The following is a 15,114-nucleotide window of genomic DNA, read 5'->3' as shown; positions in this document are numbered from 1 at the left end:
CCCACCCACTTTTCTGTCCGATCCCGGGGCCTCTTTGATCTTTGGTCAGACAAAGAGCGCAGCGAAGGCCAGAGGCTCCGGAGCCCCGCGGCCGGGCTGCTCCTCCCTCCTCCCCCCGCTGGAACCCGCGGCGCTTCGAGGCCCTGGTTGACGCCTGAGATTCCCGGGATCAGGTTGGAGGCTGCCTGCCAAACTCGGCAAGGGCCCCCAAACACATCCTGCTGTTGTGCTCACCCGGAGAGTTACCCAAACACACACACTCGGACACTTCATTTTCCCCTTCCCCAACATTCACAAACACCCAGACACACGCAGGTAGCCTAGCAAGGAGGCAGGCGCACAAGGAGGCATAATGGGTCGACACTCACACAAACACATGCACTGAAGCACAGTCTGTTTATTTTCTGTCTCCACCACCTGGCTCAGAACTCCACGAAGGCAGGGACCTTCTTGATGTCTCAGGTATTCCTGGGCACTTAACACAATGCCCGGTACATAGTAGGTGCTCAACAATATTTTTACAGAATGAATGAAGAAATTGACCCCCTGAGAAAATGTCTTTCTTTTTTTCTTCTTTTTTCCTCCATTCTTTTCTCTCTCCATCTCTTTCTTTCAGACATACAAAAGGGGAGCACAGCATCTGTGCTTATCTCTGCATATAACAACCTCATAAAGGACCCCTCCGACAACCAAATGGGGATGGGAGGGTGGGATCCACTGCCTCTGTTTTGGAAAGAAGAAGGAAGCAGCAAGGGCCAGACAGAGGTCAGGCTCTCAGCCTCACCTCTTCCCCCAGCCCACCCCACCCCACCCCACCCACCCACCATCCATCTCCCCCTCCTGGGCTCGGGTTCCTGCTCCTGGACTCAGGCGCTCCCTCAAGGATACCAGAGTAACCAGAAAACATGTGTATGTGAAGTTCTTAATGGGGTGCGGCCTCTAGAAGCCCACACACCCCTTTGTACGGCTGTAAAATTCCTCCTGTATGAACCTCTGTGCATAGCCAATTTCTTAGGTTTTACCCCATTCTCAAAGGGGTTCAGGTTCCCCCCAAAGGATAAGGATCTTTGTCTTAGTGCAATTCTCTGGTTTTTCATGGAAGGAAACTGAGACCCAGAGGGGCTAAGAGAGTTGTTCAAGATTGCATTGTTAGTGAGTTGGGGGCAGGACGGATGGTATACTTCCTGGGCCCAGCGCAGTGCACTTTGCCCCTCCCGGATTCGTCCTGTTGGGCTCAGCTGGAGATTGGGGGAGCAGGCCATCAGAGGCAGGGATGGAACACTTGGCCAGGAACTGGATCCAGAGCAGCGTGAAGCCGTCAGCTCCTGCAGTGTTGTAACCTCACTCTTACCCTCGGTCTGCAGCGTTCCGAAGCTGGGGAGTGGGGATGGTGGCCTGCGCGCCACCCCTTCCCCAAACTGGGAACTTAGAAGGGGCGGCTGCTAAAAACCGGAAGGCGGTGAGCCTCACTCTCCCGGCAGCGAAACCCGGACTGGGGTATTTATTTAGCGGCGCTCTGAATAAGGGTTCTCCGCCCCTCTCGCCGCTAGTCCCGACGGGGCCAGGCTCACAGGCCGGCCCCTTTCCAGCACCCCGGTCGGAGCGCGGACCCCGGGCCCCCGCCTCGAGGTCGGCCTCCCGCCCGTCCCGCCGGCCCGACTGGCTCTCCTCTAATTAAGCGGCGGAATCGCAGCGAGCCGCCCGGCCGCGCTGTAATATGATGAACTGCCTTTGTGACGGTGTCACCGAAAGCGCTTCTGATAAGGGGAAGCAGCGGAGGATCAAAAGCACGACAGCGGCTCGCCCGCCTCCCGCCGCCGCCCGGCTCTGCGCGCTCGCCCTCTCCGCCCGCGCTCTCCCGCGGGCCGTCTCTAGGTCCCGAGGTCTCTCCTGATCTCCCCGTCCCAGGCCAGCCTTTCGGTGCCTCTGCGTCTCTTTGTCTTTCTTCCGGCTGCTCTGCGCCTCCCTCGGCCCCGGCGCGTTTCTCAGCGTCCTCAGACGCTCTAGGCAAGGTTCTCCCGTCCCGCACTGGGTCTTTCTCTGAATTTTCTCGTGCACGCGCGCTCTCTCTCCTGAAGCTCTCCTTTCTGACTCTCTCTCGTCCCTCCGCTGTGGCTCTGGGTCTCCCAGGCCTCTGCCCATCCCTGCCTTGCCCTCGACTCGGGCTCGGGCCCAGCACACCTCCAGAGCCCGGGCAACCGAATCTTGGAAAGGTTCACGAGCTGACCCGCAGTCTCAGAAAGTCGAACCAATTCATTCTCAGCAGGCCCGCAGGGCTCCCCGGCCCTGGCAACCCGCGCTCATTCAGCTGCCAAATAGAGGGCTGGGCACGAGGGGCCCAAGGCGCCCTGGCCTGCCCTCGAGGCCTCTTTGGAGCGAGACTTGGGGTGCACACAACTTCCCCTCATCCCTCTAGAGGCTGCTGCGGCTCGCGATGCTTTTCCTCTCCCCCGGGGCTGAAGTTCCAAGTGCAGCCCACCCCTCTTTGGCATCCTCTTCCCTATACCCCTTCCTTTGGCCCTCACCTCCCCTTTGCCCTCGACCCCTTCTCTTCCTTCTTCAGGCCCCTCCCCTTTGCTTGCTCCTAGCTCCCCCTGCGCTCTCTCCAGACTCCCTCCCTGCCTCGCCTCTCCCTTCCCCCCACTTTGTTTGAAGTTCTGGAGAGATCTATCTACTAATGGGGAAGTTTCCCCCTTAGGTCACCGTTCTGCCTTGATTCGATTTGGGAAGGCAAGTTCCCTCCCTCCCCCGCCCGACCCCAGCCGGGGCCAATCGCTCCAGAGCAGGTCAGAAAGCGCTGACCCCATTTCCACCTTTCCTCTTTCAGCCAGAGTTGGGGGGAAGGGGGAAAGGAAAAGAAAGGCCAACGACAGCAAAAACTGGGGGGGGTGTCCCAACTTTCCAGTTCCTCTCATTCCCATCCCCAACTGGGTTTCCTAATTACCTCATTAGTCTGGAGTGGGAGAGGGAGACGAGCTATTTTTCTGGAATTCCTGGAATGTGCCCCCCCCTTAGTCATGGCCTTCAAGGCCCCAAAGCCCCTGGAGAACCTCCCCTTTGGGGTGTCTCTTCTGTGTTCTTCTTGGTAGCAGGAAGGCTCCCCCTCACCTGGCACTGTCTATTATGTGGTGTGAGTTCTATCTGGCTTTAGACTATGCGCTTCCAGGACAGAGCCAGGGGTCTTGGACATTTCATGTTTATATCCTTAGGTGCCCATTAGGAATGAAGCCTCATCAACTTTGCTGATGATGGTAAATAGAAACTCCAAAGAAGCAACCTAGAAGGAAATCTCATTTGCTCAGTCCTCTTTCCCTATATTAAAAAATGTTTGTATAGATTATTTATATAAAATGTAGTGTGTGACAACTATCATTTTCAGAAAGACATTCTTTAAAAAAAAAAAGCCCCAATAATCACCATACAGCTTTAAGGCTACTGTTATATGTGCTTTTAAATCCTTCCATGTAAATTCCACTGAAAAATTTGGAAAGCTGTGACAGGGGAGGGGGCCGCGGGGGTAGGAGGGGGGAGGTTAATCCGGGTTTAATGCCGCGATGCCGTCTTAGGACCAGGGTTAGCCTGATTGCGTTATCTCTTCCCAACATTTGAGACGCCCATATTTCACCCAGCCAAATAGCTCGGAGAGCAGCGCAGATGGCTGCCGTGGTCGCGCCTCAGGAAAATGTGTTATTAATATCTAAATAACTTCCCAATACTGTCTGGTAAATCTCCCCTCCACCATTCCAAATGATGAATTCGTTTGAAGTCTTCCCCCAGCCTCATCTTTTCAATGTCCCTCTCTCTTCTCTCTTCTTAGCCAGGCTTATTTCAAACTGGTAAATATCTAATTCCTTTAACGGCTGTGCCGTGCACACGAGTCTTTTAGACGCCTGGAAACAGCCGGTGTGTGGCAGTGCGTGCCCGGAGGTGAACAGAAAACCCGCATGCCCTCGCAGCGGGGGACCCCACCCCGTTTCGAAATGCGTTTGGGAGACTGGGGTTGCGCGGGAACCTCAATCTGGGAGCTGAGCCCTTCCTTTGCGCGCCCCGGACACTCTCTCCTGGTCCCCCGCGGAGTCCCAAAGGCATCCCCCCTCCCTAACGCGCAGCTCTTCCGCGGCTCCGGTCTCCGAGACCCCGCCCGCAGCCCTCCGAAGGCGTCCCTCGCTCTCTGGGGCGGATAATTACCCTCCGCTCGCCTGTTCTCCCTTGTTTAAAGTTTGTTTTCTAAATGTCTTCTATTAGATTATGTTCGTTCATTCCCCCTCCAACCTTATCTCCTTCTGTCTCTTCTCTCCTTGCCCGTCACACTCGATTTAGGCACGAGTTTATCTGGCAAACAGTTTGCCGACTTTGTTTATTTACCGCGGGTTCTGGGGCTGCGAGCGCGCGCGCGCCAGTGTTCGCCTTTGTAATAGTTATCTCATTGTTGTTCTTCGTTAGTCCCAGCTCCCTCCACCCTCTCTCTCTTCTTCGGTTGGAGGGATGGAGGAAAGAAAGGGGGAGTCTTGTCAGCCCAGTGTGGGTTCGCCCCCTCGCCCGGAGCCCCCTCCCCCGGGATATCTGCCTCAGACCCCCGCACCCCTCCTCTCCGCTCACCCCATCCCCCCACCACCCCGGCGCGGCGAAGCCCTCACCCCCTCCCTCTCCCCCTCTGGTCTCACTGAATATCCACCGCCGAGCTCTGCCTAAAGCCGGGGAATTGCCTGACACCCTCCCATCTTCCTCCGAGCCCCCATTATGCGAAGCTGATCCCACTCTGAACAGCCTCAAATCCCGCCTGGACTCTGTTTGATTAGATTGCCAACCCGGGGTAATCCTTTGATTTGGTGGAGTGTCAATTACCTTTCTGTAAACACACATTTACAGAGGAGGGAACTTGTTGGTATAAATCAATGCAGATTGTTTCTTGATAAATGGACTATCTTCGACCCCTCCCTCGCTCCCTCTTCCAAGGCCTCTCTCCCTGGAGGCCCCTCCCCTCCCCTCTCCCGTTCTCGCCCAGCCAGTAAACAATGCCCCTTCCAGGTGTGAAGCCGAAAAAACGGTGTGGGCTGAGGGGAACCGTGCCCCCCTTCCCCTATTCATTCGCTCCCCCGGAGCCTAATTAAATTTGGCAGGTCCTTGTACACACAATCAAAACAGCTTCCTCCAGTGTAGCAAACGACCGAAAACCGCATTAGCAGCTATCGCAGCTCTGCCAAATTAAATTGTTTCCCACCTCCTTTTACAAGTGTCTAAAACCGACACTTCGGGCTCTCCCCTCCTTTCCGATCCTTCTCCGTCATTTCTCACTCCACACCTGTAAGTTTGCTGCTTTAAAAACAAATTAAGGAAAAATGCAAAGAAATACAAATCTGCCTTTCACGCACGCACACCCTTGGCCTCCACCTCAGATGGTCTTTCAGAGCGGGAAGTCAGCATATTCCCGGATGGACTTTGACGTCGCCACTCCACCCCTCCCGAAAATGCACACTCTTCTTTTTAATCTTGTGAATTTCCACCTTATTTCATATTCATTGTGACCTGGCTGGGCTTCTACCCTAGACACCAACGTGGTCTGATCTGGTCAGTTTCAGCCTAAACTTGAGCCTTGTCAGATGCAAGAGGCATTGGTGCTCTTACTCTTTATTACTGTTGTTGCTGCTTTTCTAAATTATTGCTTATTTCTTCACACTCACTCCCTCAGCTCCCACGGAGGAATGGCTCGACTCTTTGCAAACCCCTATCAAATTTCCCACAAGAGTCTCCCTGGACTCAGGTTGGGAAGATCTTTTTCTTTCCCCATCCCTCCTCAAATCCTTTACCAGTCAGAGTCCCTGCCTGTCTCTCCCCTGATCCTCGGAGAAGGGGTGAGGAGGAGAGAGTCCAAGTGGATGAGGGCAAGGAACCTTTCCAGGTGTGCAGAGCATGGCCGGAGCCCCTATCCAAAGCGGTCTGAGAATTCTCACAACCAACAATCCTAATAACTCAGTCTTAACAAGGATAAGAGCAAAAAAAAAAAAAATATGAACAGCCTCATGAATATCAGCCCAAGGGGAGCAGGAGTGAGCTGTTCAGAGATGAAAGTGCACAGAAATAAAAGCTCAATTTAATCTGCTTTAAAACCCTTCAACTTAACGTTTGTGCTTCAAACTCTGAGAGTGAGGACTGATTGCGGATAAATAGTTTCTTACCATGCCTGGAAGCTATTACACCCCTCTCCAACACAGTTTCCTATTCAGCAGTCCCAGTTTTCATTACCAGCTCTAATAAGTCTTAACATTATTAAATGCCAAGCGGACGATAGGAAAAAACGGACTCAGGGAGGGATCTCTCTTTAGCGCTTAAAGAGGAGAGCTCTTAAACCCCTTCTTCGTCGGCTCCCCGCCTTGAGAGAGGCAACCCCCGGAGAAGGCATTTGTCAAGAGCAAGAAGCCAAAACAAAGTTTGTGGGTGTGCACCCCTCCCCCTGCTCTGCCCAAGGGTATCTCTGCCTCTCCCCATCTGGCCCACTCGGGTGGAGGTCTTTTCACCTTTAACTTGGCCATGAAACTGACATCCAGGGCCTGGGAGAGAGATGAGCGTTTCCAACTGGGTGGTTCACCGGGATGCCAGCCACTGGCCAAGGTACTCAAATCCGGAGCTGATATCATTTGTCCACAGATGGAAAGGCAGCCCTCTCTCATCCCCCCTGTCATACTGCCCATCACACCCATCTACAATCATACTACATATCCACACAGAATCCACGGCTCCGATCCAAAGGCCCGTGGGCAAACCACCACACCGAGAGACATGCGCTTACACCGCCATCCAGCTCCCAATCACAGGGCCCAACATGCCCACTGTCACTCAAAAACCACGGGGCTTTCTGGACATCAGACCCACCGCTTTCATTTCATTTCTGCAACTCCTCTCCGGACTCAGCGCCAGTACTTTCAGCCTTCCCATCTGGAACCTCCAGCCTCCTCCTTAAACCCTTGGAGACTTGGAAATTCCTGGTTCTACTGCAGGGAAAACCTCTATCCAGCGAAGTTGCCTTTCTGCTGGTTTTATAAGCCCAGATCAGCACCGGAAACTCCTGGACTCCTTTGAGCCAAAGGGATTTCCAAACCGAACTGGCTACCCTTTTCCTTTCCTTTCCTTCCCTTCCTATCCCTTCCCTTCCCTTTCCTTCTTCCTCAGAAAAAATGTATCTATTGTGCTTCCTTACAGACTGGATTGGAAGCACATTGGGGTATCCCTGCCCCACACACACATAAACACACACAGTCTCTCCAAATAAAACCAAACTTCCTTCGCTTCTCCTGGGGTACCTCTCAGAAGCTGTGTCTGCTGCGCTGTATTTCGCAGGGAAAGATTATTCAAGTTCTCTCCCCACCCCAAGAAAAAGTTCAACTAAGTCCCTTTCCAATCTGAACTGAAATAAGGAGGGGGTCTCCCCCCACACACACACCCCACCAGGGATCCCCGGGCTCTAGGCTGCCTCTGCCGAGCCAGGGGCTTACTTGGAAGCCCCAGGCCGCCTCCCGCTGCAGCCCCGAGGCCCTCCGGCAGGCCCGCACAGCGGGGTGCCAGGCACAGCTTGTTCACTTTCTTCCCTGCCCTTTTGTCCCCGGTGGGACTGGGCTCCACTTGGGGCCCTGAATGTCAATAGCCGCTTCTTCCCCAGCTCCAGACTGCTCCCACACTGGGCTGCACGTACCCCCCCACACACACCCCCGCCACCATCCTTCCCCCTCAGACCAGGCCTGTGAGGGCTGGGCCTCGCTGCGAGTTGTCTTTGGAAGCGGGCTTTGTCTGTGAAGTTCATCTTCAAGGTTGGGAGAGACTACTGAAAGCTGGAGGGAGACCTAGGCTAGGAGTTCCAGGGAGGCGAGGAGAGGAGAACCCCCTGGAAGGAAACTCAAATGAAACTGCGCTCTTTTACAAGTTTCAGGGTTCAGAACACTCCCCCACTTTTTCCAAATCCACCATTTTTTTTTTTTTTGCAGGTTATAGTGGCCACTGCCTGTCCTGTCTGCCTGCTGCCTGCCTGCGTGTGTGTTTGGAGGCTTAGCTTCTTTTCCCGTCCGTCTACGTGACTTTGGGTCTTCCGTTTTTCTTTCTTTACCCGCGTCCCCCCTTGAAGCACACTTACCAAGTCTCAAAGAGACCTGCGAGGGGAGTGGTAATGAGGAAGGACCTTCCCTTCTCTTGAAACTTACTCCGTCAATAAACAAAAGCACAATCCCCTTTCCTGGGCGCGCAGGCGCCTGAAAGATAAATGCCTTCCCTAGTTCATCTCCAGAAAAAGCGGGGCTCAGACTCCAGACCCGTTCCGCAACCACGCTAACAGCGGGGAGAGGGCGTGTGGAGCCTGAATCTCTCTCCCGCACTGGGATCCTCCGACCCTGGGCATCTGAGAACTCGGCCTCAACTCCTGGCCCCGCCTGCGCGTGCCCAAGAGGAAAGCACCTCAAAAGTGCACCCTTCTGCCCCCTCCCCCGCTACCTCCGCGCCGTCTCGGTTCAGCCCTGGCGTCACAGGACGGAGAATTAAGGCGGCGGCCCACGCGGCCCTCGCTAATTTTTATTGATTGCAGCGGTCAGTCAACTGTCAGGCGGGGTTTCAAGGGACCGTTTAGAGAGCGTGTGCGGGTCTGCTTAACAAATTCATTTAGGAAGCCGCGGGGCCGGTTCCTCTCTCCTCGCCCCCCCCGCCCCCTTGCCCAAGTTCCCTATAAATAATAGATCGACACCGACACCGGGACTAGCAGCCAAAACGCCAGCCCCGGAGGACACGCGGCCCGGAGTCTTCAGCGGGGTGCGCAGTCCGCGGCGCCCGGAGCCCTAACCCGCCGCCGGGTTCCCCGGGGACGCAGAGGCCGTCAGGACCCCGCTCTGCCGCGCAACTGAGTCGCGGGCTCCGCACCCAACCCGGCCTGGGGGCGCACCGAGGGGGCGCTCTCAGCACACACCGAGAGGCTCCCGGCTGCTCCGGGGGCTGCGAGTCCTCCCGCTAAAGATCTGTCCGCCAGTCCGGGTGGCGGCGGCGCCACCACTGGCCCGCACCCTGGTGAGCGGGGAGACGCGGGCTCGGGCGTCGCCGGCCCCGGGACGGCTCCCTACCTTTGTCGCCCAAGATGCCGTCGATGCTGTGCTTGGCTTTCTTCTCGCCGTCGTCCTCCTTCTTGTCTGCTTCGTCTTCCTCCTCCTTCTTCCCGAACTTGATTCTGAGCACGCGGCTAATCGAACTCACTAAACCTCAGAAATTCAAAGGCAAAAGAGCGAGTATAAGTCGTTGGGGCCGCGGAGCGGGGCCGCCTGGGGCCCTGGGAGAAGTAGCGGAGCCCATTTCCCCCCTAAATACACTCAGGAGGACTCACACCCATTCCCCGCCCCGCCGTTGGGCATTTACACCTACTGGGAGGCACAAGTACAGTCACTCACGTAGAGACGCACACCTGGGGCACTCACACGGTGGCAAGGCGGTGGCAGAGGAACCCACCTAGTGCATTCCTATCACATCCTTGCACACACTTGTGTTTTCCACTGGCACGTACCCTAGATGCACTCACACCCACACCCACCTCCCCAGGACCTCCCTGGAGGCCCTCCAGCCCCCCGATGCTGTAGTCCCCACACTCAGGTGTGCATCCCAGCCCTGCACACTTGAATGCTCAGGTACACACACAGACACCTGGGGCCACTTTCTCCCACACAGGCAGCAAGATTCAGGGCCTCCACATTTGGGACCCACTGGTGGCTGGTGGCAGCAACAGAATAGAAATGGTGACTTGGAGAAAGAGATCCAGGGAGATCACAATCTACCTTCCTAGGATGGACTCATGTCTCTAGGCCACTTCTCTGAGAAGGCGCCAAGGGAGCTTCCCTTACCACCCAACTTTATAGGATAACTTTTTCCCCATTTCCCTCCCCCTTCTCTCCCTCCCTCCCACCCTTCCTTCCTTTCCTTCCATCCTTTCTTCCTCCTCTCTCCCTCTCTCCCTCCCTCCCTTACTTCCTCTCTCCCGTCCTTCTCCCTTTCTTTCTTCCTTCTCCTCCTCTCTCCCTCTTTCCTAACTTCTTTTCTTTCCTTCTTCCCTCTCCCCATCTTCCTTTCAGTTCTGATTCCCTCCTGTGCCCTCACCCTCTTTGCGTTCTGGTTCTTTTCCTTCTCACTTTTCTCTGAGTTCCCTGTCATCCAGCATCTCCCCTCCTCTCCCACCTCCAGCCCCACACGACCTGAGCCCTGGCCAGACTCTGGGCAAGTTCTGCTGGCTCAGCTGCCTTCTCACCTGAGGGCACGGTGCTGCGGTCACAGTGCCCATCCTTCAGCAGCCGGTCTCGGATCTCCCAGCTGAACATGCCTGGGTTTTCCCTCTTGTATTCCTCTATCTTTTTCTCCACATCCGGAGTCGCCACCTGCTTCAGAGGTGGAGGTGGGAGAGTAGGAGTGGAAAGATGGGGTAGGGGGAGGGAGATACTTTTAATATCAACCTCCCAAGAGCCCCAGGCCAGGCTGGTGGCTCTGGTCACCATGCCTCCATTCTGAGATTGGCTTTACCCTTTCAAGAAACCTGTTACTGGCTCCCAGGAAGGCGACCGGGACTGGGGGATGTGGAATAGGGTAGTGATAGGTAATAAAATAGAAACCTAATTAGGACTGGGGTCCCCCCTCACTATTCCAGGCAAGACTGGGGAAAGATTTCCCCTGGTCTGGGATGGTGACAGGGGGTCTGGGAAGATGTAGGGACAGCACAGGAATGACTCATTGGCCTCAGGCAATCTGGACATCAGTTATCCCCATCCCTGAGAAATTCAAATAATGGAGGATGTCTGGGGGTGGAGACCCTCTTCCACTGTCCTTCGCGTAGAAAGCATATAGACTCCCTCCCCGGTGCTACTGGATGACACAGGGTAGAGAGAGGGGCTACAGCCAGGATACCCCAACCACGGGAAGGCTGGCTGCCAGCTCTGCAGCAAAGACACTCACTCTGGGTTTGCTGCCGCCAATGGCCCCAGGCCGGATGGACCCGGTCTCCTGGTAGCGGCAGAGAATCTTGGAGACGCAGCCATGGGAGACACGCAGCTGGCGGGAGATGACACAGGGCCGGATGCCATGGTGGGCCATCTCTACTATCTTGTGGCGGATGTGGTTAGGAAGGGGTCGCCCGTTGATGAAGACCCCACCAAGCTGATTGACCCGGCCTTGGCCAAGTGGGGTGGACACTGGAGAAGGAAGGGGGAGATGAGGAAAAAGAGAGGCACAGGGTGAGGATGGGAAGGAGACACTGAGTTCACAGCCCCTTTGACTCCAGTTTTGTTTGAGCTCCAAGACCCCTGAAAGCAGATCTCAGTTCCCCACATTTGAAGCTGTGGCAGTTCGGAGGTCAGGAAAAAAACTGTCACGAAGCCAAGGGAAGGTCTGGCAGAGATGGAGAGAGGGGTCAGGGTTGGCTGCAAGAGTCCCCATAGATGCTGTGTGTCTCCAGTCCTGCCACACTATGGGGAAGGCGGACACACCTGGGGGATCTGATGCCTCTGAGAAGGAGAGGGAGAGAGACAGAGGTGAAAGGGCAGAGCCTAGAGACTGGCGGAGCCTGGGGACTCTGGGACCAATGGTCCTCTGGACCCACAGCTTGGACGGCAGGTCCACTTGCCTTTTATAGAGGCCGATAATGGGTGAGATGTGGCCCATCTGGTCAGTTCCATGCTCTAAGTGGTCAAGTCTGATCCATTTTATTGGGGCCCAGAAGGGGTTGGTTGATTACTAGTAGTTACAGCCCTGGCTTGGGCAGCAGAATTGTCATACCCATAACTGAACAGCCAAGGCACAGCAGAGGGACCAGCAACAGAATGCCGTTGGCTGCTGCTTCTGGGGGCACCTGGCTATCCCTTGAGGGACTCTCCCTCCTTCCAACCCCTCTCAGAGCTCGAATTTCGTTTTGGGATGATTTGGGGACATGCCCCATTGTCGGCAAGCTTCTAATCAAATACTCATTTGGCCTCAAAAACCCATGAACTGTCTCTGCAGGTTCAGAGAGGCTGGTGCACAGATGGGCCAGAGTCCCTGGGTGTGGGTGACTTTGGGAACCAGGAAGACAGACGCGCCTGATGTGTGCTAGGGAGGGGAGAACGCCTGGGAAGCTTTAATGCAAAGTCCATACAATTTCCTCCCAGAAGGTTGGAGGACACCCGGTGCACTAATCCGGCCTCGATCCCCCCAATTTGGGGACTCGGCGGCTGCGGAGATCTGGCAGATTAGAACGATTTCACAGCCGCCCGAGTGGAGGGAGCTGACAGTATAATTGGAAGGGAGGAGGCGAGAAGAGGCTCCGTTGCTGAGCTGTTCCTACCGCCTCCTCTCTGGCTCTGCCGGTCTCCACACCCCTCTTCGTAAAACTAGGTGTCTGAAGCCACCCTCGGATTTAATCAGAAATCGTGCGTCGCCAAGTCAGAGTCACTCGGTCTCCGTGGCGGGATATGCCATTAGCGCTGGAGAGCTCTCCAGCGCACAACTTTATATTCAAGAGCCTCTTTAGCGACCGGCACTCGGCTCTCCTCAGTATTCTCCGTCATGTTGGGCAAATATTGTCCTAATCCGCTGCGCGTCCTCGGCCGCCTGTTTTACTTGCATTCGCTACAGGAGAGTGCTACGGCAAATCCCCGGGCTTGTGCGCTCTCCCGCCTGCGTGGTTGCTCGCGCGCACTTGATCACGGAGCCACTCTCCTCGCCTCTAATTCAGGGACCCGCGCCGTCTAGCTGCTGGAGGGACGCCCCCTCCCCAGATCTCAGGCTGCCTGTCCATCCGTACCCTCCTTGCCTTCTCTCTCCTTCTTCACGTACAAGGGGCTCATATAATTATAAGAAGAGTAATTAAAAAATAAAAGTCGCACCTCTCTCTAACCACTTCTGACATCCCGGGCTACCTACCCCCAGAAGCCAAGTGATCCCTCAGTTGGCAGGTTGAAGGCCTTCTATTAGTTTAAAAAGAAAACAAAACAAAAACGCAGGAAAGGTGCGCTCCCAGCCCTTGCTGGAGCCCGGAGCCGGTTCACCCCGGATGCCGGATATTTAGGGAGGTCACATTACAAAACGGACACTTTTCCCTTGTCTGGACAATTCCCTGCCCTCTCGCCGTCTTGAGGTCTCCCCCGAGAGATTTCCAGAGTTCGGAAGCCCGAGTGGAAACTTTCTGGGGAAAATCGTTACTATTTATTGTTTCAAGTTAGTTTCCAGACCCAAAAGCAGAGTCCTAGTTTAGGTATAAAATATCACACATTGTTGGTATTTCGAAATAGAAGGGGCTGGAAGACCATCCCAGAGGTGAAAAGAACAATTCAAAACAAGAGTCGAAAGCACGTAGCTGGAGAACGCAGAGAGTCGAGAAAGTATTAGGTGGAAAAGTATCTAAAAATAGTGGACAGAGTTGAAACTCACTAGGACTTGAAATTGACTAGGAGTCGAAATCTACTCGGAGTTCAGCCCCGCGGGTAAAGGCCAGAGTCCTGGACCCGTGAAGCTGAGGCCTCCGGTGGGTGAAACCCCACGCGTAAACGGACAAGTGTCGGTCCCAGAAACTTCCTGGGTCCGGCGCCCGGACTTGGATCCAGAAGGGAAGGGGACTCCCCTGCTGCCGCTGGCGCCGCCACCACCCCGTGAAGATCGCCACCTCTCTAAGGACCTCGAGGTCCTGGCGGAGGAGGGAAGCGAGGCAAGTCCAGACGCTCTTACCTTCCAGAGGAAATCCCGTGCGGGGATAGTTCTGCCCGGGAGCCGGCCGCATCATCCTCGGTACAGTGCCGGGAAGGGCCGCCATTCTTGCGCACGCCGGGGACGAATCCAGAGTCGGCGAAAATCGCTTCCCGTCCGCTCCCTTTACCCCTGCTGCGATCTCTTTCTTTCCTTCTTTTTTTTTTTTTTTTTTTAAACCTCTTCCCCCTCCCCTCCGCAAACACTCCCTACCCCCATCCCCCCACCCCCGGCTGCGGTCGCTCGCGTCCAGAAGCTGGGGAGGGGGGTGAGGTAGGGGCGGAGGTTGGGGGGGTGGGGGGGGGGAGGGAAGGTGGCGACAACGAAGTTCAAACAAACAAACACACCAACCCCAAGGCCTCCTCTGCCCGCTCCGCTGGGCCAGAAGTTGTACGGGCGGATGCGCCGGGCAGGAGCCGGAGACGAGGCCGCTCTGCGGAGCGGGGCTGGGGGGGACGCGGCCGGAGTCAGGGCCCCCAGCCTCGGACTGGCGAGCGACGCGCTCTCGCGCTCCGGGCCAAAGTTTCTGAGCCGAGAGGCTGCGGAGTGGATTTCTTTTTCGTATTTATTTATATATTTATTCCCTCGCTCTCGCTCCCCTCCCTCCCTGTCCTCTCCCACTCCTCTCCACGCCTTCTTTCGCAGACCACACTCGCTACTCCCTTAAACACCAGCTTTCACACCCCCGCCCCCCAGAAGACTTGGGGTGGGAAGAAGGTGCCTCTCGGGTTTCTGGGCTTGAGGGGAGGCGATAAGGGGTGACGAGGTTGGGAGGAGAAGAGGGAAAGCGAGGGGGCGAGCGATCCGCCGGGTAAGTTGTGCAAAAGTGCTCACTGGAGTACGAGGAGGAGGAGGGGAGGCAGCGAATGAGATCTGATAGGTTCGGACTTTTCTTTTATTCATGAGGAGGGAAGGGGGCCAGGGCGGAAGGCAGCCGAGGACCAATAACGAAAAGAAATCTTCAACGAATATTTTTTTCCTCTTTTCTGATCCCCGGCTCACCTCGCTTTTTGGGGAGAATTTGAACTGCCGGTTAAAACAGAGGGAGCAACGGCGGGGCGTGGGGGCTGGGGGAGGGAGGGAGGGAGGGGGCCAACTCAGTCCCAGTGTCTTCCTTTGACGAATGGGCCGGGTCCGCGGAGTCCCCATCCCCCGGTCGCCCACGGCCCCGCTCTGCCGTCCGGCTGCATGGGAATGCCCGCCTCCCGCTGGTGGCTCCCTTGGATTCTCGCGTCTTCTCGAGCCTCCCAGAATCAGAGTCCGCTGTGTTTCACGTCTTCACCCTCATCTCACTCACAACAATCTGAAATTTCCGCCGGTGGGGCCCACCGGGCATCGGCCTACGTGGCTTCATGGGAGGGGTTTATGACTTTCTCTGGGAAATAGCCTCTGAGC

At 55.8% G+C, this 15,114-nt stretch overlaps 1 protein-coding gene across 2 annotated transcripts in view; it reads right to left on the bottom strand.

Annotated features, from left to right (window-relative positions):
* The window catches only part of PAX7 (paired box 7), a 98,995-nt gene extending 85,209 nt beyond the window's left edge, over window positions 1-13,786 (bottom strand). Inside the window, exons 1-4 of one of the 2 annotated variants that reach the window (XM_060080274.1) lie at window positions 13,702-13,786; window positions 10,960-11,195; window positions 10,262-10,391; window positions 9,093-9,227 (exon numbers count right to left, since the gene is read on the bottom strand). In XM_060080274.1, the coding sequence (XP_059936257.1) occupies window positions 9,093-9,227; window positions 10,262-10,391; window positions 10,960-11,195; window positions 13,702-13,786 (586 nt within the window). The remainder of the gene's footprint in view (window positions 1-9,092; window positions 9,228-10,261; window positions 10,392-10,959; window positions 11,196-13,701) is intronic. The other variant, XM_060080276.1, reaches the window with a different exon arrangement.
* Between the last annotated feature and the right edge of the window lie 1,328 nt (window positions 13,787-15,114).

This window comes from Mesoplodon densirostris, chromosome 2 (assembly GCF_025265405.1).
Source record: "Mesoplodon densirostris isolate mMesDen1 chromosome 2, mMesDen1 primary haplotype, whole genome shotgun sequence".
In the NCBI taxonomy this organism is placed as follows: Eukaryota; Metazoa; Chordata; class Mammalia; order Artiodactyla; family Ziphiidae; genus Mesoplodon; species Mesoplodon densirostris.
This window is presented reverse-complemented; position numbering and strand designations above follow the sequence as displayed.